The following is a 27,564-nucleotide window of genomic DNA, read 5'->3' on the forward strand; positions in this document are numbered from 1 at the left end:
AAAGAAGGATGAGGGTAAAAATCCATCACAAGAAAACAGTACCGAAGCGGGATGAATCAGCAGGCAGGAACGGATGGATTCAGACTTCCAGAACAACTTCCAGTTACATCAACTACAGAAATCCTCTGCTCTGGTGGGTTATCTTAGAAACAGATGGGAGTTGGAGGAGATGGAAAAAATTTTGTGAAATGGTTGTGTATTACTCATCTGCTCCTAAATGCCAGTAAGATCACAGTAAGGCGTCCACTAGACAGACTGGGTTGGAGCAACACTGCTGCAGTAGAAGCATCAGTGCTAGACACAGATTTTGAGACAGGGCGCCTCAACAGTGGAGATCTTGAGGTTAGCTAAGGTTAAAGAAGAGGATTTGGGGCTGGAAAACCACTATAGGCACCTGAGTAAGGCCCTTAAGTCCCCTGGTGCTGGTATACACTACTGTTCAAAAGTTTGGGGTCACTTTGCCATGGGATTCAATAGGGAAGTGACCCCAAACTTTTGAACGGTAGTGTATGGTATGGTCCTAGTAACCTGTGATGGGTCAAAATCAGAGGACTCATTTTTGTGTTTCCCTGTGATACGTATGGAAATTAATATTTCTTCTTATTATTCTCCAGAACTGAATTTAAGCATTGCATTAAGACAGATGTGAAGTCAGCTTTTAATTGCTTAAGGACATATCAAGGATTAAAGAACTGATGTCTCAGTAGGATGTATGTATTTATCTTTAATAGACTATTCTACTGTAAAACTGTCCTCACAGGTCTTCCTAAAAAATCCGTCAGACAGCTGCAGTTAGTCCAGAATGCTGCTGCTCAAGTCCTCACCAATACCAAGAAAGTGGAGATCTTTGCGCTGACTTCCTGCTTGTTAAAGATCTGCCTTCAAAATCCTGGTGTTAGTTTACAAAGTGCTGAATGGTTCAGGACCAAAATCCATTCAGGATATTCTGGTTTGTTAAGAATCACTAATTAAAGCAGAAGTTGGTAACATTGCTATTAAAGTTCCTGCCCTCCTCCCTCTCTGCTGTGCTTTGGCTCTGCAAAGTGATTGAAAGCATATTAGAGACTTCTCTTGGCTCTGGTTGTGGGTTTTTGTACCCTGTTATGGTGAATACTCCAATATTTTTTGGTGAAAGCAATGACCTGCAGGAGATTTGAGGTTATCAAAATACAAATTTAAAGAAGTTTTCTTGTTAATAACTGTATAATTCTATTTTGATGAATCCTGTTCCCTTTAGTCCATGTTAATCTCTACGGTCCCTGTGGTGCCTGCGATTGGCTTTCTTACCTAGCAGCTGCACTCCTCGAGTCAGACCGTAAACATCGATGAGAGCCCAAAGGGGCTCAGCTGTGCGGACTCCGCTGAAGAACAGCATGGGGCTGGACTCATTAATGCGATAGAAGACTCTGCCTTTCTTGTCAACCCAAAAGGCGATGACATTGCCTTCGTTGGCAAACTCTTCAGGCAACGCCTTGGCCCAGAAGCCACTCTGGGACACCAAGTCAGGGCAGGCATACTTGGGCAGATTGTCTGGGTTTATCCTGGAGGGGTCTTTGGAGGTGAAGCCCAGACGTAGAGCTCCACTCCAGCAACACTGTTTTTTAGTGATCTGAGAAGAGGAGAAGCAAAAGTTGCATTATTTGTATGAATTCATAAATAATTTGAGGAATTTAACATAAGCAGTGGCAAATGCTTCACCTTGAGGCGCACTTGCTCATAGAGCGCTATGGGTCTGTTGCTGAAGGTAATGGCGTTGCAGAAACTGGCCTGCCTCTTGACCGTCTTCTGAGCGAGATCCATAACGATTTGGGACCCCTTGGCATTTGGGTGGAAAAGAAGGGGGCTGATGGGTAGGGGCCCACCCATGCTGCCACACTGGATCGGCAGACACCTCTTGGGTTTGTGGTGACATCGGTGTGACGTGGACGGGAACGGGCCACCAAAGGAGTCTGTGAATGAGAGGAAAGAAATATCAGATTAGAATAGAAACAAATGAGTTGAAGTGAGTCACATGAATGAAACAGCAGATTTAGTTTCAGTGTAACTTTGCATCACAGAAAATAACATCAGATATGACTGGACTGTCCAAGATTTTTAGGTTTGTGTATTTGAGTCTTTGTCGATTATTTGTGAGCATTGAAGTAATAAGCTTATCAGTGGTAATTACACTGGCGGCTGCAAGAAGAAAAGAAACACATGTCCAGAATGGGAAATCCACCAGGTAGGAAAAGGTCCAAATAACTGTAACCCCCTCTGGTGTCAGTGACAATTAGGCTTCAGCATAAACCAGCAACATACAGTATTTCATGTGCATTCTTTATTCCTTATAAATAAAATATCTAAGTCTCACCCTCCTAGCAGAGAAACATTTGGCTGACTTGATAATTACATGAATGAGCAGCAGAGGTGCCAGTGCGGAGTCTGGGTGAGAGCGGCTTCTGCAACATATCCTGGAGCAAATTTCACACATTTTCCAGAGCTGCAGATTAAAGTGACCTTTTCAGTCAGATGAACTTAATGGAAGTTTTTAGGACAAAATCCAAATTTTGTACAGTATTATCGAACTGAAACATTAAATGATTTCCAGCAGTTGAGAATTTTTATCTGACAGTCTTGTATTTTGTAAATAAAGAGGTACCATTCCAAGTTAGAAGATGTTGGGATGGGTTGGAAAATTCAAAATGTACAAAAGCATCATCCATGAAAGTCTGTATCTTTGAGGAGCAAAGAGGGACAGAGGATCTTTACCAGCAAGCGATAGAATCACGTGAACAAGAGATTACTGTGGAAAAACCTTTTTCAAGCTCATTGTGGACCTGAAACTGGACTAACATCTTTTGGGTGTCATGAAAAGGAAAAAGTGGAAAAATTAAATAATAAAATCTTAACTGTCCAACTCTTATGTGAGAAATGTGGCAGTCGAGTGAAAAGAAGCTAAAACATGATCTCAAAAGTGTTCCTCTTTAATATAAACTTTCTATCCAAATTTTTTCTGATTGAGGGATAAAATTATTCTGTTTTTTTCAACTTTTCCCTTCTCTTCATCTCTTCAGGTCTATTTTCACATTGATCTATATTTCCATCAGTTGACTCATCTTTTTGTTCACCATCATTCTACATCTCGGCTCCAAATGCAATAATCCAAACAAGTCTTATTTTTTAAGTTTTATTTCCACTCCTAACATGTTATTTCGCACAGCTGTGTGGGATTACGGACAATTCAGGCTACCATCTTGATTGCTGCTCCCATTTCCTTAAGTCAGAGATTTATATATCAGAGAAACCCGATGTTTACCTTGGATACATCAGCTTGCAAACATTTTCCTTCCAATCAAACCTCAATCAAAACTTTGCATGTTTAGATATCCATCTTTGGGAAGATTAAAATGTAGATCATCAATCAACATGATTAAACATAGTATAAGTTTCTTCTATTACACCATTGAAAAGACACTAAAATTCACCCTATGGCAGTAGTTTCCTTACAAAAACAAGACTGTAAAAGAAAATCTGACATGAAATTATGATCGATGTTAAGTTCATGGTGCTTTTTTTTCATAATCAGAAAGAACTGCTTGATTTGAACACACCCGGAACAGATGAAAACTAACACACCGGCAGCAGCAGATGTCTGGTGTAGTCTTGATAAAACCACGCAGATACGTCCCAGGACTTGGACTCGCTTTGTGTTCTCTGTTTCTTTGTGTCCCTCTCTGTTTATCTAGTAATGACCCTTTGAGATCTACGTCCTGTAAGCGTGTCTACACCTCACACTGGCCCCAGTCCAGGAGCACCGTTTGAGCCCTTTGTCTAAGGCAGCGCCTCAGAGGAGCAGAATGCTGCACACGTGGTCCCGGGCAGATTGAGCTGAATGCATTAGTAGGCTCTAAAGAGGCGCAGCTGCTGTGGAGGAAAACAGGCTATGTGTGAATTCATGTTCCTAAGCAACCTCTCATATCCAAAGGTCTTAATCAGCTCACTCCACAGCCATCAGTTGGGACACAACAGATGCCCATTGTTTACTCACACAGGAAAATTATATTTATAGTTCCAGAATCTGGATGTCTAATGCAGCTCATGGGTTTCTTACAGGAGTAAATGCAAACAAAAATACAATAAAAGATAACTGAATGATTTTAGAGCTCTGTCTCAACATTTTTTTTATGATAAAAGAGAGTGAAGTTTTAATCTGAATGTTTTGCAGGACATGATGAAACTCTTCTGGTGCTTTGCAGGCCACCAGATAACATCAGATAAACAACACAATATATTACATCTGCTACCTGCAGAGCGTGCGGGGCCGTCAGGTGTTACTAATCAAATGCACCTGATTGATTGATCGTTATCAGTGTTAGTTAGGGCTGGGCGGATCGATCCAAATATTGATAATATCGATACCAGGGCTTGATGAGATCGATGCTTTTCTTGCAGAGGGCTTTGGGGGCAAAAAGCCAAAGAATGTGAATAAGAGCTAACCATTAGTAGGTTTTGCTTTTGTTTAGCTAAGAGTTATTTATTTATTTTAAAATATTGTTATATTATATTGTTTACAAACAAAAAAAGCTTAAACTTAAATTTCTCCTTTCTGCCATTAAGTTTGTTAATAAAAAATTTGACATTTGACAAAAACCTTTGTATTGTTTTATTATTATCATAATCATGATTAATAATTAAAGGCAAAATCATTAAATGACTGAGAAATTTCAAGTATAAAGTATCCGTATCATATCGGTATTGGTGATACTTACCCTGGATTTACCTGGTATCAGATCAATACCAAAATTTGCAATATCGCCCAGCCCCAGTGTTAATGCCTGCATAGATGAATCTAGCAGCTGTTTTGTGTTGCACCATCTTGTGGCACCACCATTGCTGTGGTGACAAGTCTCTGTTACCTGGTAACTGCTACCGCCTGCCAACGTGCAGCAGCATGGATATCTGGACTAACAAGGTTAGACAGTGGCCCACAGCTACTAATAAAGGTATCTTATCTCACAATCACAAAGTTATTCTCTTTCATATTAGTGACACATCACTGTATTAAAGCAAATCAGCGTCATCTGACATAAACTGATTTTAAAAACTGACAATCCACACTGGAATATAAAACACAAACCTCATTATGTTATTATAAGTTGGAAAAGTAATAGCTTCAAACTTTTTCAAAGGCTGTTCATTTTCTATTTTGCCAGATATCTATGAGTTTTGCTATCTCTCGTCTTTAGGCTGCAGGACATCACTGGAAATGATTGTGTTACTGACTGAATGATTTTTATTTTCTGGTCCCAACGTTGCCCCATTAAGAGGAATTAACGTAACTTACTATCAGCACTGCATATCCTTGTCCCTTAGTCCATTACCATCAACCAGAATAAGAAACATTACCCATGGTGCCACGTTCAGCTTGGCAACATATATACATGGAATTTTGTGCTGGATTGACAACTGTTCACCAAAATTGAGCGTGTTGTTGATATTGGGAATAAAGTCTAGTGTTTCACCAACCATTACATTAGCCACCAGCCAACAAAGAGAATCTACTCTAAGAGGGTCTACTTCTCATGTTTTTGTAGGGGTCGTCTATAAAAGCAGATGTTTGGTCAGTTAGATGCTCTGCAGCATTCAGGTGTCTTATCAGATTACCAAGGAGGAAAGACATCAGCAATGACATAGGAGAAGCAACCATCATCATCATCATCTTTATTTGTCAGACTCAAGGTCCATAAAAAGAAACATCAAACAAACACAACAACAACAACAACAGTTATAAAAGACACTTATACCAGTGTTTCCACAGAGAAGACTGGTAACGAACTGAACTAAAACTAGGATTCACCAGCATCAGGACAAGGCTGTTTTCAGAGTTGTTCAAGCGACAGATAAATCTATACATCAAATTTCTCATTAGTGCCTGAAAGGTACTGACAAGAGCGTGAGAGAACAAAAAACTGGCACTGCTGGACCTGGGCTTCTTGAGTAGAACCCTTAATACATCATTGTAAGCAACTTTAAGCTTCTGTAGACAAGCTCTCTTATATTTACACCACAATGGGGCAGTGTACAGAGGTGTACAGTAACTTCTGAAGAGTTGGATTTTTACATTGTCTGAACACATGTGAAATTTCCGAGCCAAAATATTAGCTTGGGCATACAGAGTGCGACACTGTCGATATATATCATCATCATCACAGAGCTGATCTGTGATGAAGTGACCCAGATATTTAACTTTAGAACAAACACTTAACTTTTGTTCAGACAAGTAGAAGTCAGGGAAACACATTTCTTTGTCCCCTTTGGTCCGACAAATTACATTTAAGACAACTGACAATTTTCCCAGGAGTGGACGTCCCAGAAAGTTCGGCCCAAAGTCAGACCGTGCAATGCTCAGAGAAACTGCAATAAACCCAAGAGCTACATCTCAGACTCTGCAGGCCTCAGCATGCTTATTGTTAAAGTTCATGATAGTCCAGTTAGAAAAAGGCTGCACCAGTATGGCTTGTTTGGAAGGGTTGCAGGAGAAAGCCCTTTTCTCTTCAAAAGGATCATGGCAGCAGGCTTAGATTGGCCAAGCTGAATCTGAACAAGTAAGACTTCTGTAACGATGTCCTTTGGAGAGACCAGATCAAGGTGGAGGTTGTAAGATTTGCTCAGTGTGTTTCATTTAGCATTTTTGACATACATAATGAATTTTAATTAAAACACCAAAAGTCAAGAGAGACATAATAATAAAAACTTTTATGTGGATGTTTGATGGAAAACTGCCAACATGCTATAAATAACAGTACAGTCGCTGACACATTAACAACCTACCATATTTCTACCTTTGTGTTCATTTTGTCCTGCAGCAAAGTCTGTACATGTTCAGAGTCAGTCAGGGCACATAGCACATTTAAAAAGTCTACATCAGTCCCCTAAGAAATGATTCACATCAATGCACTGTTAGGCTTCAATGATCTTAATTCACATTGAAAATGTTTTTCATTGCCAAACTGAGCATAACTATTTGCTTTAAGAATAGTTTGAATCACCAAGCAACAGAATTTACACCAGCTAACCAAATAAGATCTGACTTCCAGGTTTCAGTCATGCATGTTATTGCATCCTGTCTGTGTGGATCCTGCTATAAGCACTTGATGAACTGGGACTACCCTAAACTTTTTCAGGGACACTATCCTGCAGGTTTGAGATGTTTCCCAGCTCCAACAAAACTGAATTATTTCTCCAACAGTTTTTGTGAAGTTCTTCACAAGACTGTTAATGATCCCTTTAGGCAGTGGTTCTCAATATAACAGAGGCCTCTGTCCTACCAACAAGAATAAAAAACAGGGATGGAGGCATCAGATCAGGTCAAAACTCCAGATTCAGAGTAAATGAAAGTGGGAAATAATCTACCTGACCTATTCCACTCAGTTTCACCCCCATCTTTATGATTGCTGTCAAATAACTTTCCATGTTTGTGAAGTTCTCACACATATCTTCTTACGGGAAACCTGTAGCAGCAGGTTAAAGCCACTTCCTGTGGGTTTTTCCTCAGGGCTCTGTCTGCCTGAACACAACCAGAAAATATGTGGCAAAAAAAAAAAAAAAAATATATATATATATATATATATATATATATACACACATGAGTGACAACATATTGGAGCAGGAATTGCCATTTTATGGATGAAAAAACTATTTCCCCACTTAACGGTTCTTGACTTGGACAGTTGTTGAAATCAGTTTTCAGAAAGAGCGAAAACGCCCTGAGGGGTAACGGCTGGTGTCAGTGTTCCAGTTACCTCAGCAACGCCTATGCTGGAGTATGCTGGTGGCCTCAGATGTGACCCTGTTGTAAATGGTTCCTGTTAAGATCAATCTGACAGCTGCCTCTTATAAACCTGTGTTTGTGCACGCAGCGCTCTGCTGGCGTTATCAGACAGTTTTAACAGCTTTGCAGGAGGTATTTAGCCAAAGGTCAAGGATGTCTTATTAGGAAGAAAACTGTTTGAAAAGCTTGTGCTCCTCTGCCCCGCAGTGCAGCACTCGTTATCCCACTAATAACAACACATGCACAACAGCCCCAATCCCTCATCACAATATGCAGACTTGTGCACAGCTAATACCTGTCATACCCCAATGAACACCTCTGTGGAGTGTTGAGCTAATCTCTCAGCATTTCATTTGGCTGATGATGGCGAGTGAGAAGTACATGACCGTCTCCTTTAATCGGGAGTGGCTGTTGCGCGCCAAGATCCAGCTAACTGATGCAAATAGGATTTTAGGGGTGGGAGAGACCTACTCAAATATTTACTCAGCATTTGGTAGGGAAATCACTGTCTGGTTCTGCTGAGCAACTATAAACGCCATCCACCAAATGAAATGTTCTCACAAGGTAACAGTGAGACTATCAGGTCACCCCAGCACATGGAAGCCATGCATTCATATGATTAATATATATCTACAGGGTACTGAATTAGCTGTGTGAAGAATCCTTTATTGTTAACATCTGAACTTTCTCCTCCTATTGTTCTCAGCAGCGCACATCCCACACGTGTCTCGTGGGTCCTGCAAAACAAACCTTCATTGGTATTTGCAGATACCACTGACCCACATCTCTACTGTTTTGCTCATTTTAGTACCTTGAAACACACAATAAGTCTGTAGTGTTCAATCAAACCAGCCTATCAGTGCTTATGTTATACAGGTAGCCCAAATGCCAACCCACTTCCCGTTTGTTGTAAAAAGCCCAGATTAATGCTCATCCAATGAGGCTGCAGAGAGACAAATGCACGCACACATGGCCGGACTGTATCCATGATAGCAGCTCATCTTAAGTCTCTAAGCTATTTAGAATAAGGGAATAAGCAAGGTGCAACATCAAATACAGACTTGTTTGCATTTTCAAAGTTTTCTCTGTCATGTTTGACTTCCACTGCAAACGTGATCAAGTTAAGGAAGACATCTTGTACCATCTTGCTAAGTTCTTATTAGATTTTTCTTTCTGTACATATGCTGAAAGCATCATTTAAAAAAGCACCAACGAGCCTGCGGGGCACAGACAAACAGCTCCTTAATGATGTTTACATAGCTCTGTCTGGATGATGTATTCAATCCCACTCACTCATGACAAAATGGCATTTCAGCCTGATGCAAAAACAACTGTGAAATGAATCACACTATAATAGCAACTATTAATCATGCACATTATCATTAAGGCTTTCCAACCTGGTTCAGACCATGCACACGCTCCAGGCTCGTTTTATAGTGTTTCACAAGGTATTATGTTTCCTCTTTTTACTCATCTTCAAACGTGTGTGGCAGATGCTACACACATGCAAGCAAATTATGTGAAACCCAATATGCTGCTCGCCTTTGGTACTGACCGTAACTGTAGCTGCTGTTCTACCTGAGGACAGGTACCAGGAGCTCACCACAGACTCATCGCTCATCATGTTGGTGGCGGCCAAACGGTGTGATGGGCTACTCAGCAACATCATGGCAGATGCCTCGCTCCCAAAGTAATGTTTCACGGATGGCTTATAAAACTATTTTAATCACAAACATTCAAAATTCTCTATAAAATTATAAATGGATTAGCTTGCATTAGACACTGGTTTGTGATCCAAATGTTCCCTATACAAGGTAATCAATGAGTATCTGCCACCTTTGCTAACATGTTACTCATCGTTTTCCATGACATGCGTGAATGTAAATATAGGCTACTCAACATTTCCTTTGGACTTCTTGAAAAGACCTTCCATCCAGTCCCAGAACAGCAGAGGAGAAGATGTGCGAACATAGCAGCAAATATTCTGGAGAATTTGTTGCTACTAAGTGAGTTGAGTGGGCATGCCTGCTGGAGGGTAACTGTAGCTAAGTAACCCACACAACCAAAATCTTTTGCGGAAAAGCAGCTCATCAGCAAGTGTGGCAAAAAAAAAAAGTGTGGAAGCATGTTTTTCTCTGTGTCAGCATCTCTTTTACATAATGACTCCAAGTACTTTAGCTCTGTTTTAATATAACAATGACATGATCAGAAATCAGCACCCACATGGAGAAAAAATGGACATACATTCTTGTGCTTAGTCAGACAGAAATTATGACAATAAAGCTAGCATTAGCATTAGCTTCCAGCAGCTAAAGTGTTGCATCTTTATAACTGTACAAGCAACACAAGATAGTGAGCACCTTTTCATGAGGCACTGGGAAGAATCCTGTAGAAGTACTGAAGGGTAATACCACAACAATGGATGGTGAAAAGTTTCACCAGCTGCAACGCTGAGTGTTGAAGTGGCTTTTAATTAATGTAACATAAGATTAAACCTTTAGTCCAACTGTTACTAGTAATTGTTACTACTAAAAGTCATTAAAAATAAACACTAAATACTCACAATTTTGTATGTTCAAATTTTATTACAAAAATGTATTTGGAAAACAGCATAATAATAATAATAATAATAATAATAATAATAATAATAATAATAATAATAATAATAATAATAATAATATGTCAAATAGGTTCCAGGTTGTTAGTTTTTTGCATACCAATAAAATTGGAGATTTTTATTTTTTTTTTTTTACCTAAGTTACTTGTTTTGGCCTCGTTTTCTGGCAACCCTACTCTCCAGGCTGGGAACATACAGCTAGGTTTATGGCACTTTGGTGATGTTTAATGTGCCGTGCATGCCGCTCATGCATTATGAGATGGGAAAGAGGAGTGTGTGCAGGTCTGCCACTACATGCATCAAAACCCAAAACTATTGCAAAGGCAAGAAAGACATCAGACATATCCACAGTAAGACAGATGTAAGTCGCTTTGGAGAAGTGTCTGCGAAATGACTGTAGAATAGAAAAAAAAAAAAGAATAGAAAAACAGGGAAATATCTGTAAATGAATAATGTGGTGTTTTGTGGTGTATTAATATAATTCTTAAAGTAACACCTACTGTTTAGGAACACAGTGAGTCTGGTGAGTCTGTAAAAACAGTTAGCTTCTCGTGTGTAAGTCAGAATATGCTCACAGTAAGTAAAATAATTAAATGATTCAAGCGCAGTGTGCTGTGATGGCCTAACCAGAGCCCCAAAGCTACTTTTAATAATTCACATTGAGATGATGTAGCAGCGAAATGTGAGACGCATGATACGATGAAGTCTAGCTCATGTCATCCACTATGACCCACCTGTCTTCCTGCTCTAACTGCAGTCTCTTCATGAGCAGGGTTACACAACCATGATACCATTCTAAAGCTGCATACAGTGGGGCAAAATGAAGCCCAGTGATGCTTCTCTGACTGTAAAAGACAGAAGGCTTCTGGTGAGGTGTACAGATACGCAGCCTTTATTGGCTGATGGCAGACAGGATGCTATTCCCTTCTACAGGAAGTCATTATGTGGGTGCTGCCTCTAAGGTGACCTGTTCATGTGCATGCAAAGATGCAATGCAAGGTTTTGCATGCTTGCTGAACAAACACCAGCATGTCAGGTGATAAAATTGATATGTCTAGAACAGCTGCTTTCAGTCAGAGAAGTAACACGTTGCTGTCAGTCCACAGAAGCAGCCCAGGTCTGATTAAAGCCGCCTCTGTCACTTAAACACACAGAGAGCACGAAACAACATATTCATCCACCGCCTTTATTCGTCCTTAAACATTAAATGATGTTACAGTACTCCAATCTGTTCCCAGCACGTATGTATCATCTCTGTCACCCAGTATCAGCTTTGCATTTGAATCTAATTCAGTTCGAACGGAGCCAGACGCTCCATCACATCAGCCTCAGACGCTGGCCCACTTTCAGTCAATCGGGAGAACAGAAGTGGAGCTCCCACACACTCAGCAGACTCAATTATGCAACAGACTCAGAAACGCTGCTTAGATGTACTCTTCTGCACCACACCTGAGACAGTCTACAGAGGAACGACTTAACGGAGCATTATCTGTTCATGCACAGAAACAGCGAGAGCATAAATAACAGTGATGTTTGTTTTAAAAAAACCTGGATTAGCTTTAGCTCATTGTTGGCTCTGTTTAGCTGAAAAAAATTGACAGATTAAAGAAATCTGCAAGGACTCATAACTTATTTTATCCACAAATTTTGCCTTTCAGTCCCAGAAAGAAGCGGCTGAAGAAGTAAAATGCTCTCTATCAATGGATGTGGGTTGTCATAGCAACAGTTGTAGTTTATTTTTAAATGTAGTTTAGCCCACTCCTCTTCCCACTAACAGACTCTTGATGTTTGCTCATAATAGCGATCGTGGCACAGAAAACTTTCTGGAATATTAAGATATAATAATATATAATAATTAGTAATAATCAACATCCACGTCAATAAGTTCAGTGAATTAAAACATTATGTTTCTTGCTCTGCAGCATTTTCCTGCTCCTTTCAGTCAAAGTTTCTGGGACGGATTCTGGGAAGTCGAGATGTCAAGTTTTTAGAATTGAAAAGAACAAAAACAACTAAAAGCTCAGCTTAAGCAGAGAAATACAAGAGCTGAATCCTAAATAGCCTTTCTGGTCATTCTACTATTAATGAGAGAAAACGAATGAAAGATTTTATTTTCTGCAAATTGTTTAATCAATTACAGCAGTTTTAAGAGTCACTTCAACAATTTCAGGTGATATTTATATGTCTTAGTAAGACATTTTAAAAATACAAACAACAACAAAAAACCTAATTAACCAATAAATAGAATAGTGATTCTCAGCTTTTTCAGGTCAGGGTAAAGCTCAGAGTTTTCTGGCTTCTGCTGGAGCAGTCGGACTTTCAGGAGATCCGTAGTTAGACTCTATGTTGGCCAAAGTCATCAGCTACAAATTATTTTTTCATTCATTTATATATTTTTTCATTTATGTTCACTTCCAGCTAGTGACTTGTGTTCATGCATTAGTACGATCTGATTAACAATTAAATCTACTCTATGTTTAAGTTGTCCAGGTGATGTATAAACTAAGACAAATGTCTGCAGGTAGATTTAATCTATTATGATGCACAACATATAGATATAATTTGAACTTTGTTAATCCCAAATGTGGGCTTTACATTTTACCCACCTTTAATAGCTTTACTACAGAGCAGAAGGCTGCCATATTTTGGCACCTGGGGTGCAGTCGGGGGGTTTAGGGACTCAGTGTTGCTGACACTCTCCTCTATTTCATGTTGGTAATTTTAAATGTTAATATATATAAATAAAGTTTACAGTTTAGGTAAAACATAAAACAGCCCATTTACTGCAGCATGTTAGACAAAAAGAACAAACTCATAATTCAGGCTGAAACTATGCAGAACCAAATTTGAGACTCAAGGAAGTAAATATATTTAACCGATATCTTAATTTCTAAGTTCTCCATGATCATTTGTGGCTGCCAAGATATGATCTCATGACTCTCCTGGAGGTCCAGACCCTCAGGCTGAGAATCTTTGGTAGAAAAAAAACATCATTGTTTTGGCTTAAAGTTGAAAAGCAAATTACTCTAAAAGCTGTGAATTTATAGACGAACAGAAATATGTTGGTGTAACAAAAGTTTCAGAAGCCGAAAGCAGCCAGGTTGCAAGAAGAGTTTACTGTTTATGAGCAATAAAAAGTGTTTTACTGGCTCAAATCCATTCAGGGAGTTAATGCTGTTACTATCATTCATTCAACTTCTATCGAAAAGGGAAAAATTGTCCATTTCCAGAAATGTATGTCCCAAACTCTCTGGCTACCTGTGAGGATGTAGCCAGAATTCAGGGCCTGCACAAGTTGCTGTGAGCATTTCAATACAAAGACTGCTCTGCAGGACAAACTGCATGATAAGGCTATTTTAAAATTACATCTAAGGACATTCTGTTGTATTCAGATTGTATGTATGTATTCAAAATTTTGTGCTAGTCCAATACTTACTGATTCTGGCCAACTGTTCAGGCTCCAGTTTGGTTGAGCAAAGATATATAAAATAATGCAGCTAATGATGAGTTATATCAGCTTCTGAACAAGACTTCTCGAACAAAAGAAAACTTAAAATATGCCTTTCTTAACATTTCACCAGAAATGTGCCATGAAAAAGCAAGAAAACATGTAAAATAATTAATAGACCAGCCTCTCTGCAATTTTGTTATAGAAGGATATTTAATTTACTTCGGTCATTCTGCAAATATACGACTACATTACGCTTACCAGAATGTGGCCTATAATTAGATGCCTGTCAATACGACAGAAAATAGATAATCTGAAAAATCACCTGCAGATTTCAGATATTTAGGCTCTGCCATAGAGAAACATGTCATCATATTTTGTGTCAGTCTTAATACTGAGGCAGATATTCATTTTAAAATCTAATTTCCTTAGAAAGTCTTCTGTCCAAACAGAGTCACATTGCTGATTACACAACTCTTTACACGGCTGTTAGCTGGAACCATTTTGTACCTTAACGGATGAGCGCCAATATTTACAGTACACAGAGGAGGAACTGCTTGATACCATGCAGTTAACACACACACACAAACACACCTGGCGGACACTAATTTCATGAGGTGTTTGACCTTGATCCCAGAGAAAAGGAGCTCTTCCTGCTGTCTGTCCTGCTTAGAGTAATTGGATTAATCTTGGGGCTTTTATTAGAATGATCAGGTGGTCAAAACCAGGAGAAGCTGGAGGAGCAGGGTCACAGCTTAACCTCCTACACGTTCCCTTGGATTTCTCACTTAAACATCAGTTATCATCATGCTGTCCATGGGGGTCACTTTCTTCTGTTTCTGTGGGGTAATTTGGTTGGTTGAAGAGGAGGTGGTGGAGGTGTTTGATGTTACAATATAGGCCTGGAGGTGGCCATATTGTTGACACATAAAGCCTAATTATAAACTGGCTGAAAGGTTGTCCATCTACATCAAATCAAATTTTCAGAAAAAAGTCCTCCTGATCATTCAGGACATCACATCAGATGGAGGCTCCCACTTCCCTGTCAGCACTCAGGACAACACAGCTGCATCAATGCATTGATTTTCTGCAGCTCTGAGCCTGTTATTAATGAGGGAAAGCACGGAGCTGAGGGAACCCCCGTCACTTCCCACCATTCCCCAAACCCATTCCACCTGAGTAAAACACCTCACAATAACATTTCTGTGGAATCATGTCCCATTGTAAGTGCGCGAGGAGGGGGTGATATCCTGTTTGTTACGCTGCATTAATCAAAAGACACAGCTGCTCGTCTCCAGACCCCCTAATTACCGGAGTGACGTAACTGTGACCGAAGAATAGGCTGTAGTGGCAACCTGATAACAGCCCAACACAGTCTGTTATGAATGAAACGCTCCAGAACCCGTACCGAACCAGAAATGCAGACAAAAACGTTTTATTCCTCACCGTATAAGGCACTCCGCGTTATCTGGCCACCCATCGCTTTATTCCTTCTCTGTCTCGCCCGGATGGATCAGCCTATTCAGATGCTCTCGTGGCACAGCCCAGCGCTCGTGACATGGTTGCATCCAGAGGTAACGTACCGCCGCTCCCCCTCCGAACTGATGCAAAACACTGGAACAGCGGAGAGACTCACACACACACACACACACCTCCGCCTTCCGAGCGCAGGTCCGTAAAGGCAACTCCCCCCGCCTCCTCATTCACGGAGCGCTCTCTCCGCCTCGGGTCCCACTCACTCACACTGGCATTTACATAGAAGGTGGAGACTCAGGCTGAGCGCATTTAACGCTGTCACTGCCGCACTCTGCGGCTATTTATGGGCCACGAGGTGCAGACCTGACAGTGGAAATTACTGGCGGAGCTAGGCTTTTAGACATGGGGTGGCCAGAGAGTTTAGCAGGGAAGCTTTATCTCGATTGTGTTTCTCTATTACTGTGATAACTGGTCACATTAGAAAGACGCGAGAAATAAAATATTGATACATTATCAAGTGGAAATGTTTGTCACAAGTTCAAAAAGAACTATAGAAAGTTGATTGTTTTATTCACGAATCAAGACAAAGAAATGGATGCAGCCCAGTTTTTTTTTTTTTTTTTTTTTTTTTTGAGTCAGACATGCAGCTTTGACATAAGGGATGCAACTAGTTTACAAGGAGCTGTTAAAAACAGAAAGCAAGTCAAGCCCAATGGAGTGAATTACCCGAACTAAGAACTTTGAAGGCATCATCACATCAAGAGAGCTGGTAAAAACTCTCAGATAGGGACATATAAAATGAGCTAAAATGTATTTTGGAGGGTAAAAAGCACCAATTAGAGGGGCATGGGGGATAAGTGAAGATCTTATAGACTCGGCTTTCTCATTAAAATAAGTTAAAAACATTTCAGCCTTCAGAGGATAACTAGGAGGGGCTGGGTTCACTCGGAGGTCAACACTGAAAAAAAAAAACCTGGGATTATGCTTATTGTTAGATATTAGCTTTGAGAAACAGTGTCTTCTTGCCATCTTTACCATACAGCTTAGGGTTATCAATGAATCCTTCATGATATTAAAATGTATCTGAAATCCTGATTTTTTCCATTTCCTCTTTCTCTGCTTGCCTTTTCCTCCTTTTACGAACATTGCCATTAATCTTCGGCTGTTTGGTGTGAAGAGATTTAGTTTTAAGTTCAGTGGAGCGACGACATCAAGGGAGGACAAGCAGGCAGAATTAAAATAACTGACCAGGTCATATCTGCAAGTTCGGGCAATTGTCGATAATTACTGTTAAAAAGTGCACAGAACTCTGCCGCACTTCTTTAATTAAAAATACGAGTACTCCAACATGTGTAGAAACTGTACTAATACCCGGACATTAGCTATTCAACATTCATGGTCAGCTGTAGTAAAATCCATTAAATCTAAGGAAGATAAATTACACATTTACATGTGGCCCTTGTCGTGAGTTGGGCTGTATACATGCTGTTTAAAATGCATCTGTGATGTATAAAAAAGTCCGTTGCCTGTGAACTGGTAGTGTCAGCCAGGTATATTAAAATCACCACAGAAAACAACTTTATCATTATTAAGAACAACTGAACATAAAAACTCTGGGAATTCAGCTAAAAAGGCACCAGCAGGTTTTGGAGGGCAATAAATAAGAACAAATACAATCTGTAAGGGACCAGCAAGTTTAAAATTCAAAGGCTCTGTGGTGTATTAATACTATGACAGATTTGTGTGGTTTGACCTTAGAGACTTGCCGTACTTGTTGTTGAACCTCCTGCGCATGTCTTTGGACAACCCAGGAAGTGTTTTGCCCTCGCGGGAACATGGTAAAAGAGCTCCCAGTCCAATACTATATAAAGGTGGTTAAACGTGTGCATCGCCTCGTTATTTAAGTACACCACATAATTGGCGACGAGGAAATCGGTTTTTAGTTGGCAAAGAACAAGCAAGCTTTGCTCGTGAAGATGGCGCATTTTTCCCAAAGACCGGACGAGTTCAAGCCGGAGCAGGAAACGTGGTCTGCTTATGTTGAGCGCATGGAGTTGCTGTTTGAAGCTCATGATATAGCAGATGAGAAGAAGGTTCCCGTTTTGTTGAGCTCAGTCGGTGCGGCGACATATAGTCTTCTACGTAACCTGGTCCAGCCTGATAAACCTAAAGAGAAGACTTTTGACGAAATTGTGACCATTCTGAAGGATTACTATGAGCCAAAGCCGCTGGTCATAGCCGAGCGTTTCAGGTACCGTAAATGTGTGCAGAAGAGCAACCAGACGGTTACTGAATATGCCGCCGAGCTGCGCCAACTTGCCACAAAATGTGATTTCGGCGACAGGTTGGATGAGGCTCTACGTGACGGATTTGTCAGTGGAGTCGGTTCGGAGGCTTGCCAGCGGAAATTGCTCTCGGAGGATAGGCTAACTTTCGCAAGGGCTGTGGAGCTTGCAGTCAACATGGAGACAGCCCACCGAGATGCGCAACAGCTGAGGAAGGGCGAGGACGGCGCCGCATCAGTTCACAAAATGACGGAGAAGCAGATACGACGCCCGCTCTCAAAACAAGAGGGATGCTACAGATGTAAAGGCAAGAATCATAGCGCCAATGACTGTTACTATAAGTCTGTTAAATGCCATAAATGTGGCAAAATCGGACATGTTCAGAAAGCATGCAGGGCTGGGGGACCGGTGCGAGAGAAACATAATAAAAAGGAGAAAACCGGTAAAAGTAAAGAAGGGAAGCTAACGGGCTACGTAAAGGCTGACGGCATAGAAGACGAAGTTCTCATGTATTCGGTCTTTACTGCTAGCGGCACGGGCCATCAGCCATACAAGGCCATGTTTGATGTAAATGGGACGAAAGTCCAGATGGAAATAGATACAGGAGCAGGAGTCAGCATAATCTCAGGAAGCGTGTATGAACAGTCATTCTCGCATGTACCACTAGAGGGCAGCAGCGTAACTCTAAAGGGCTACTCAGGAGAAACTATTCCGGTGAAAGGCCAGTTCATGGCTAAAGTGACATATGAAAATCAGACTGCTGACCTACCATTACTCGTGGTTGCTGGAGAAGGGCCTTCACTGTGTGGGCGAGAGTGGTTAAACCAGATCAGGCTGAACTGGAAAATGATCAAAAAAGTCACAGAAAAGGCAACACATCAGACAGCGCGGCCCAAGTCAATTCAAGATGTACTTGCTAAATATGATGATGTCTTCAGAAATGAATTGGGGACATTAAAGGACATTAAAGCAACCATTTCTGTAAAGCCTGATGCAGTGCCAAAGTTCCACAAAGCCCGTGTCCTGCCTTTTGCAATGAAGAAAAAGGTAGAAGAAGAACTGGAGCGCCTGGAAAAAGATGGCGTCATAAGCTCAGTGAAGCACAGCGAGTGGGCTGCTCCAGTAGTCCCCGTGTCCAAGCGGGATGGTGGACTCCGCCTATGTGGTGACTACAAGGTAACAGTGAACCAGGCTACAAATACAGAAACGTACCCACTACCACGCATTGAAGAGGTGCTGGCGGCGTTATGTGGTGGGAAGATATTCTCAAAAATAGACCTAGCAGCCGCATACCAACAGGTCCTCCTGGACGAAGAGTCAAAAAAATACACAACTGTGAACACACACAAAGGGCTGTTTGTGTACAATCGGCTTTGTTTTGGTATTAACTCGGCTGTCAGTATTTTCCAGAGGATCATGGAGAACTTGATGAAGGATCTCAATGTCGTGGTCTACCTGGATGACCTGCTCGTGATGGGCAAGGACGAAGCTGAGCATCTGATGAACCTGGAGAGAGTTCTGCGGCGGCTTCAAGAAAATGGCCTGAGAGTGAAAAAGTCAAAGTGTGACTTCGGTAAGACACAGATCGAATACCTAGGTCACGTGTTGGATGGCAGAGGAGTCTACCCCTCCAAGGACAAGGTCAGAGCCATACATGATGCTCCAGCCCCCATTAACGTCAAAGAGCTAAGGGCTTTTCTAGGGCTAGTGAACTACTATGGACGCTTTGTGCCACAACAAAGCACCGTGTTAGCCCCACTCTACAGACTTCTAAAGGGCCAAACAAAATGGAGATGGAGTAAAGTGGAGCAGAGCGCTTTTGATAAGTGCAAAGAGCTGTTAACAAGTGACAAGGTGTTAATTCACTATGATCCACGCCTGCCACTTTCTCTTGCATGTGACGCTTCAGCATACGGGATTGGAGCTGTTATTCAGCACACAACACCTGATGGATATGAGCATCCAATAGCTTATGCTTCGCGAACGCTCTCACCAGCGGAGAAGAACTACTCACAGATAGAGAAGGAGGCGTTAAGCCTGGTGTATGGAGTAAAGAAGTTCCATCAATACCTGTGGGGGCGTAAATTCAACTTGGTCACTGACCACAAGCCCCTGCTCACGCTATTTGGAGAACGTAAAGGGCTCCCTACAATGGCAGCAGCGCGCATTCAGAGATGGGCCATCACACTGTCTGCTTATGACTACTGCATAACCTACCGACAGTCAGAGGAGCACGGCAATGCTGATGGACTGTCTCGTGTCCCACTGCCTGAAACCACAGACGCAGGAACAGGCACAATGACAGCTTGCCTAAATGCACTGATCTGTGAACACCTCGACGGGGCACCACTGAATGCAAAACAGATTTCCAGAGCAACTCGTAAAGACATGGAACTCTCAAGGCTGCACAGATACATCATGGAAGGATGGCCAAAGGAAATACCCGAAGAGCTGAGAGTGTATTTCAAAAAGAGAGAGGAACTGTCCGTTGAGCAGGGCTGTGTGCTATGGGGAACAAGAGTAGTAGTCCCTACAAAACTGAGGAATGCAGTGTTAAAAGAGATCCACAGCGGACACCCTGGCATTGTAAAAATGAAAACAGTTGCAAGACAATATGTCTGGTGGCCACATGTAGACTTCGATGTTGAAAAGGTCTGCAAGCAGTGTGAGACATGCCAGCTGGAACAACGCATGCCGCGGCAAGTCCCTCTGCACCCCTGGGAATTTCCGGGAGGGGCATGGAAGAGGCTTCATGTTGACTTTGCAGGCCCATTCATGGGTCATCAGTTCATGATAGTGGTTGACGCATATTCAAAGTGGTTGGAGGTTTTCAAGATGTCACAAATAACCTCTTCCTTAACCATTTCGAGGCTTAAGAGACTTTTTGCATCATACGGAATACCAGAGCAAATCGTCACTGACAACGGCACAACTTTCACATCAGATGAGTTTCAGCAGTTTATTAAAAGAAACGGCATTCTTCACACAACTGGTGCACCAAGGCATCCAGCTACAAATGGCCTAGCTGAAAGATACGTCGCTACATTCAAAGCAGGCATGAAGAAGCTTGCTGGGGAGGATTTGAGTGTGGAAGACAAAGTCTCACACTTCCTACTGCGGTATCGCACAACTCCCAACAGTGCAACCGGAGAGTCACCTGCGGACTTACACCTTAAGAGGCATGTACGCACGCGGTTGGACTTCCTGAAACCGAGCATCACAGAGAGGGTTAGGAGGAGACAATACCAGCAGAAGGACGAACACGACGGCCGAGCTACTGAGAGACAGTTTGATGTGGATGATCCTGTATATCTGCGCAACACTGCAGGGGAAAACCCCAAGTGGATTCCAGGAGTGGTGACACAACAGACTGGGCCGGTGTCGTACAGAGTTCAAGGAGAGAGAACTGACCAGGTGTACAGGCGTCACGGAGACCAGCTGAGACCGCGCTACCATAACGACGTTTTAGATCTAGATCCTGAAGATGCAGCACAGTCAGCTGAACAGGAGCACGGCTTAGGTGAACCGGAGCCTGCACCACCTGTGCCACAAGTTTTTGAGTCGAGGCAGCCTGAGCCGCCTGATCCAGAGACAGTGACTTTGAGGCGTTCAGGGCGTGCGACTAGGCCACCAGCACGCTACAGAGAATAACTGAGATGCTGGAAAATGTTTAGTTATTAACGAGGGTTAGTTATTTGTTTGAGTTATGTAAGAATTAATATGCAGTAGTGAACAGCTAACCAGGGAATGATACACTTAGAGAGAAATGTTGTGTAAAGAATGTGCTACTTTTAGTTGATGTTTTGCATTGGGCAAGTACAGTTACGGCACTGTGTTGAAGTTACTTTATTCTAAGGGGGGAGGTAATGTGGTGTATTAATACTATGACAGATTTGTGTGGTTTGACCTTAGAGACTTGCCGTACTTGTTGTTGAACCTCCTGCGCATGTCTTTGGACAACCCAGGAAGTGTTTTGCCCTCGCGGGAACATGGTAAAAGAGCTCCCAGTCCAATACTATATAAAGGTGGTTAAACGTGTGCATCGCCTCGTTATTTAAGTACACCACAGGCTCAAAGCACAATGTATTAAAATGTATTAAAATTAATCTTTTGACGCTTAAAATTCTTCCTGTAGACACATACTCAGCCACCACTATGGCTATTGACCCTGGGTTAATTAAAATAGTGAGACCATAGAGTACCATCCATAATTTGCAACCAAGTTTCAGATAAGAACATAAAATCATTTAAAATTAAAGTTTTGTTTATAGCAATTTTTGGGCTGTTTTTGTCCTGATTTTGCCTCTTCCCGACTTCGGATGGCAAACTCCTGGCAATCAAGAGATGTCCCTGTCCAATCATCATTTGGTCTGTGGTGTGTTACGAGCCGATTTGTCCCAATAATCCGCTCCAAAACGGGCCGTTGCTGACAATTTGGAATATTGAACATGTTTAATATTTCAGAGCCAATTGCTGAGGAACGCCGATGACTTGTGCATTGTGACTGCGTGGATGGTGACGTGGTACAGAATGTAGCCAATCAGAGAGCCAGCTGGCTGGGGAACAAGGAAGTAAATAAAGTCCGTGTTCACACCGTCTCCAGTCTGTTATTTTTTTCATTTCTGTATTTTTCTGCTAACAATAGTCCCAAGGCCACCGTCATTCCCTCATCCTATATATCCTCTTCCATGCTGGGTGTTGTGTTTACCGGTTGTTGCTGTTTCTTCTTCTTCATTTTTTGCCGGTTGTTGCTATGATTCTTCTTCTTCATTTTTTGCCGGGTTGTTGCTATGGTTCTTCTTCTTCATTTTTTGCCAGTTGTTGCTATGGTTCTTCTTCTTCATTTTTTGCTGGTTGTTGCTATGGTTCTTCTTCTTCATTTTTTTCCGGTTGTTGCTATGGTTCTTCTTCTTCATTTTTTGCTGGTTGTTGCTATGGTTCTTCTTTTTCATTTTTTGCCGGTTGTTGCTATGGTTCTTCTTCTTCATTTTTTGCCGGTTGTTGCTATGGTTCTTCTTCTTCATTTTTTTCCGGTTGTTGCTATGGTTCTTCTTCTACGTTTCAACGTTTGTTCGGCTTGGAGGAATAGATTGTAGATGAGTTGTGGGACAGCATTGTTATATGTGTGTTGTTCTGTGATTACATTTTCGGAGCACACCACACACAATATCTTCACGCGTGAGGTCTTGACCAGATAAAAAATCTCATAAGATTAAAGAAATCATTATGTGTGCACCGGGTCTTAGACAGAGATCTGACATGTAGCATTGCTTTTCTTAAACAATTTGTGCTGTGGAATACACAAGATGTGCTTTAAAGAAGAAAATTATCCATATTTTGATGTGTGGTGGGTATATTCTGACTGACTAATCATGGAGGAATAAAAACTGGAGTATTCTGTCCCGGTGACACAGAGGAAAAGTGTTTACTGTGAGCCTGATGTCAGTCATATTTCAGGTGCTAGCATACAACTTGATCAGCACTGCTATGTAGCTTCATGCTAACATCAGGTTAATAGCCCTACAGAAAGTTAGGAGTTGTTCCTGCACTGGAACAAAATCGTGTCTAGAAATGTGAAGCCTGTCAATATGTTTAAAGGATAATTAATTAGGAAACTGCTTTAAATTTAACTCAACCTGGTGTAGAGATACTGGTGATCCATGCAGGTCCGGAAAGACGTTTCTATCCTCCTCCAGTAACCTGTCAATCATCCAAAATGGCACATGGAGTGTCCAATCCAATTTTTGTGGTGGCCAGCGCAACCCTGACCACCCCTCTAGCTCCACACCTATAAAATACCCCAGATGTCTTTTTTATAATGTATATACAAATTATACAATCATTCGAATACATATATTTCCACAGAAACTATATTGTTTAAAAATAAAATGGAGATACAAGACTGAGGCTAAGTTTGGCTCCCCAACTCAAAGAGCAAGTGCTGCACATTCTTTACTCTCAGCACTCACTCCTTCACCTTCCACGCTGCCTTATGTGCCTCAGGCTGCTGGCAGACAGACCGGGTGACCCTTCAAGAGTCCAGTCTCTGACTTGGGCTGTCATCGCATATCTGAGGTGACCTCAGTCTCGCACACCAGCTTTTTGCTGCAGGCCTGAAAGCTGCAGGCGCTGCAGCACTCAGATAATGCCCATCTATGAGGGACAGAGTGAGGGAAATAAGATATGTGAGAGTAGCTACGCTGTAGCTACAGTGGTGATGAGGATTTGTCAGTCCTAAGTATTAGCTACCAAGCTGTTAATGTAAATTCCCTCCCTTGACCCAACACCTTTTTTTTATAAGAATAAAGAGGACCTTTTTCATTTAAGAAGGTCACCTTGCTCTTCAACTGAAGGCCATTTACATAGCATATTAACCACAGCTCACTGCTCACCAAAGGCAGCAGATGGAAAGTGTTGTGGTCTGTGGGTTTTAGTTCTGTTTTTGGTTTTGAATCTAGTCTTATTTTATTTCCTTTATCTGTACCCTCTGGGTTCCAGATAACTTTCATTTCTTCCCCATCTGGTCTTCAGTTGCTGATTGTATCGCCTGCTGTTAGTTTATAATAGCTCCCTCTGTATAAATACTGCTTGATTTCTTTTGTCCAGCGCCAGATCCTCGTGGCAGTTCCTGTTCTGGTTGTCCTTGTGTTGTCTCGTGTTACATTGTCAGTTTTTACCTAGTTGTTTGGAGTTTTTGTTTAGTTTTAGTTCTTGTTCATTATTATTCTGCCTTTGTAGTGCTTTTAGTTAAATTAAACAACCTTAATTCCTGCTTTCCTACATTTGAGTCTTTCCTCCTTCTCTTTATTCTTGGCTCTTGACAGAAAGGGACAAATGATAGCGGCAGAGGGAGGATTTTTCAGTGCTTCCCTGACTTTCTTGTGAATCGGTATTACATAAAACTGAATTCAATTGAAAAATCTGAAGTATAGATAAAAACAAGTATAGGGGAGAACAAAATTCAGCTGCTTTCTAAGCTAACTGGAGGACCACCAAGCGGCAACCTCGGCCAGTAAAATGTGAAGCCTATGCGGAAGTGCAAAAAAATAGCAGTTCACCCCTCATCCACTAGGGACTGGCTCCAAAACAGAACAAATCCCCATAGACTCCCATGTTAAAAAGACCAACTTCACAGCAGAAAAAAACATGTTTAAAGCCTGATACAAAAAGCCATTTTAGGATTAATAGGTCAAATTTACCTACATTACAACTGTGAGGCGGGTGAATTTTTTTCTAAATCATCCATTTGGATAATATTTAATCTTGAAATTTGGCATAATTAGGGGCGTGTCCTTTAGATTAACAGGTATCCAATATCTGCGGCAAGAAGGGAGAGTGTAGCACAACCGCGGTTTTTAGCCGGCTAACAGCGCGCCTTAGCTTTAGCCCGCCTACCTCCGTTAGCTGGTTATTCCCATTAGCTCCGGGTTAGCTCGGTTAGCTCTTAGCTACAGGCAACTCAGAGTTTGATGGGTGTCAATCATCCACTCCCACCTTAACAGTCCCCCTCTCAGCTCCATGTCTTTTTGGATTTTCAGGGAATGACGACATGCGTGACGCTGCCAAGATGATGACGTGGGAACCGCCCAATGATCTTCAATTCAACTCTTCAGAAATCTATGGGTGCTGTACGGAAGCTCCATCCATCTTTTATATACAGTCTATGAGGAGCACATGCGTTCTGTCTGTTTTTTGCTGGCCACTAGTGATGCTACCCATAGCAGCATCCGTAACAGATGTTAGGAACTTCAGTGCTCCCTTAATTAAGGCTAATTCAGCATCCATTCTGTCTCCTCTCTGCTCTCTCCAGCCAGTCCTATGTTGACTCTTGTCTTATCTCTTGCTCTGCCACTTTTTTCTTTTCCTTTCCTTCTTCTGATAATGTCTTCTTGTGTTTCTTTGGTGAATCAGCCATGGATGGCTTGTTGGTCTATGATGTCTACGGGTGTCTGTGGGTCCCAGTTTGCGTTGGGACTTCGCAACTAGTCACAGCATTTTGTTGCCATTTGGGAACAGTATCAGAAAAATGCTTAAAATTTGGACACAGATCTGCTTTGTGGAGGAGAAAAACTAAATGTTCCTTATTGAACACTTATGATTCTTCGATATTTGTTTTTGATGCATTGTTTTTCAGTTATGAAGTTTTCTTTGGCAGCACTAGTTGGTCCCTCCCGGGTCATGTCTGAGGCCCATGCATTGATAAACCTTTGGAGGACACTATAAACCAAGCTAACCCATGTTTTGAATTGTTGGAAGAATTTAGAGCACTTTGTGGAAATCCATGAATGTATAATTCTAATATACAAATGCTGAAAAGCCAAATTTCATTGTTAGAAAAAAAAAGAAAATATATTTCTGTATGTAGTTTTTAATCTGCAGGCATAATTTCTTTGGGTTTCCACAAGGGTGAGTAGTTGGTACATTGCTTTTCTGCTCTTTAATCTACAGATTATTAAATTGTTCTGGCTGGTCTGATAAAAAAGAAGCATGGCATAACCTTTTAAGACAATGACTCTAACTTTGCTATCTTTGGCAGCTGTAGTCAACTTCACAAACATCTGCAGTAGAATTAAATGTTTCACGAGGGCTTGAAAACATGTACAGATGTATTTGTTTAAGATGTCTCAACAATAAAAAACATACAGTGGTCTCATTCAATAAACAGTTGCTACATTTACAGTTTTTAGTTAAGCAAACACACACGTGGAAATGATCACAACTTGTTTGGCTCAGTACTGCACAAAGTCAAGATAGCCATCAAAACGTCCATAAATGCTGGCACACATGCACATATTGGGCATGTCCACTCACGACAGCCATCCTAAAGCATTATATACTCTCTTACTTGAGGTACCTCCATCTACCTGCAGTACACACAAGAGGTGAATGGGCTCCAAAGAAGCTGCAGAAAAGCTACTGAAAAGTAAAATAAATAAATAAATTGTCAACATGCTCTAATGACACACTGGTTTACCAGGCTGATGTTGTTTCACAGACCTAATACACAAAAGCAAAAACAAAACAAAACAAACAAAAAAGCAAACAAAAAAAAAATTTAAGTTCAGGCTCAAAACCATCCTGGACAAGTCCTCAATTTTTCTTATTTTGGAATATTGTTTGCTGGGCAACACACAAACAGGAGTTAAGTTGAAAATGAAGGAAAATAGATTATTATATAAACCAAAGTTTTAGAAAACTGTTAGAAGAATGAAAGATCATATTTTCATAGTTATAATGATTTTTGTCTTAAGACCTTCACAAACATATTTTGTGAATCATATTTCCGTGAATCTTACGTTGTATCTGCATCTGTGTGTGAATATATTGTCAGTAGATAAGAAGGTGGGGAGCTTCCTGTAAGCCAAACCATGCATGTTTCATAAACACCTAAAGTAAAAAAAACATCTCCCACACCATTACACCAGAAGTAGTCTAAAGCTTTGATCCAATTGATCCAATTCCACCAGATTCTGAGCCTAGCATCTGAATATGGAGCTGAAATGGAAACTCATCAGACCAGCAATGTTTCTCCATCTTCTATTGTCCAGTGTTGGTGAGTCTGTGTGAATTGTAGCCTCAGGTTTCTGTTCTTAGCTGACAGGAGGCACCCGGTGTGGTCTTCTACTGCTGTAATCCATCTGCTTCAAGGTTGGACATGTTGTGTGTTCAGAGATGCTGTTCTGCAGACCTTGGTTGGAACCAGAACTTATTGGACTTCCTGTTGTCTTTCTTTCATCTCCAACCAGTCTGCTCATTCTCCTCTTACCTCTTACATCAACCAGACATTCTGGTCCAGACAACTGCTGCTCACTTGATATTTTCTCTTCTTCAGACCGTTCTCTGGAAACCCTGGAGATGTTTGTGTGTGAAAGTCCCAGTAAATTCTTAGACCAACAAACATGCCACATTCAAAGTCACTTAAATCCCC

The 27,564-nt window shown here is 41.3% G+C and overlaps 1 protein-coding gene across 2 annotated transcripts in view; it reads right to left on the bottom strand.

The window, feature by feature from the left end:
* Positions 1–27,564, bottom strand: part of neurl1aa (neuralized E3 ubiquitin protein ligase 1Aa) — a 93,077-nt gene that overhangs the window by 36,798 nt on the left and 28,715 nt on the right. Inside the window, exons 1-3 of one of the 2 annotated variants that reach the window (XM_041983859.1) lie at positions 15,322–15,577; positions 1,699–1,949; positions 1,288–1,609 (exon numbers count right to left, since the gene is read on the bottom strand). In XM_041983859.1, coding sequence (XP_041839793.1) covers positions 1,288–1,609; positions 1,699–1,949; positions 15,322–15,355 — 607 coding nt within the window. In that variant the 5' untranslated portion in view covers positions 15,356–15,577. Of the gene's footprint in view, positions 1–1,287; positions 1,610–1,698; positions 1,950–15,321; positions 15,578–27,564 lie in introns of those variants that run through there. The other variant, XM_041983858.1, reaches the window with a different exon arrangement.

The sequence above is a fragment of the Melanotaenia boesemani genome, chromosome 4 (genome assembly GCF_017639745.1).
Source record: "Melanotaenia boesemani isolate fMelBoe1 chromosome 4, fMelBoe1.pri, whole genome shotgun sequence".
NCBI classification, from domain to species: Eukaryota; Metazoa; Chordata; class Actinopteri; order Atheriniformes; family Melanotaeniidae; genus Melanotaenia; species Melanotaenia boesemani.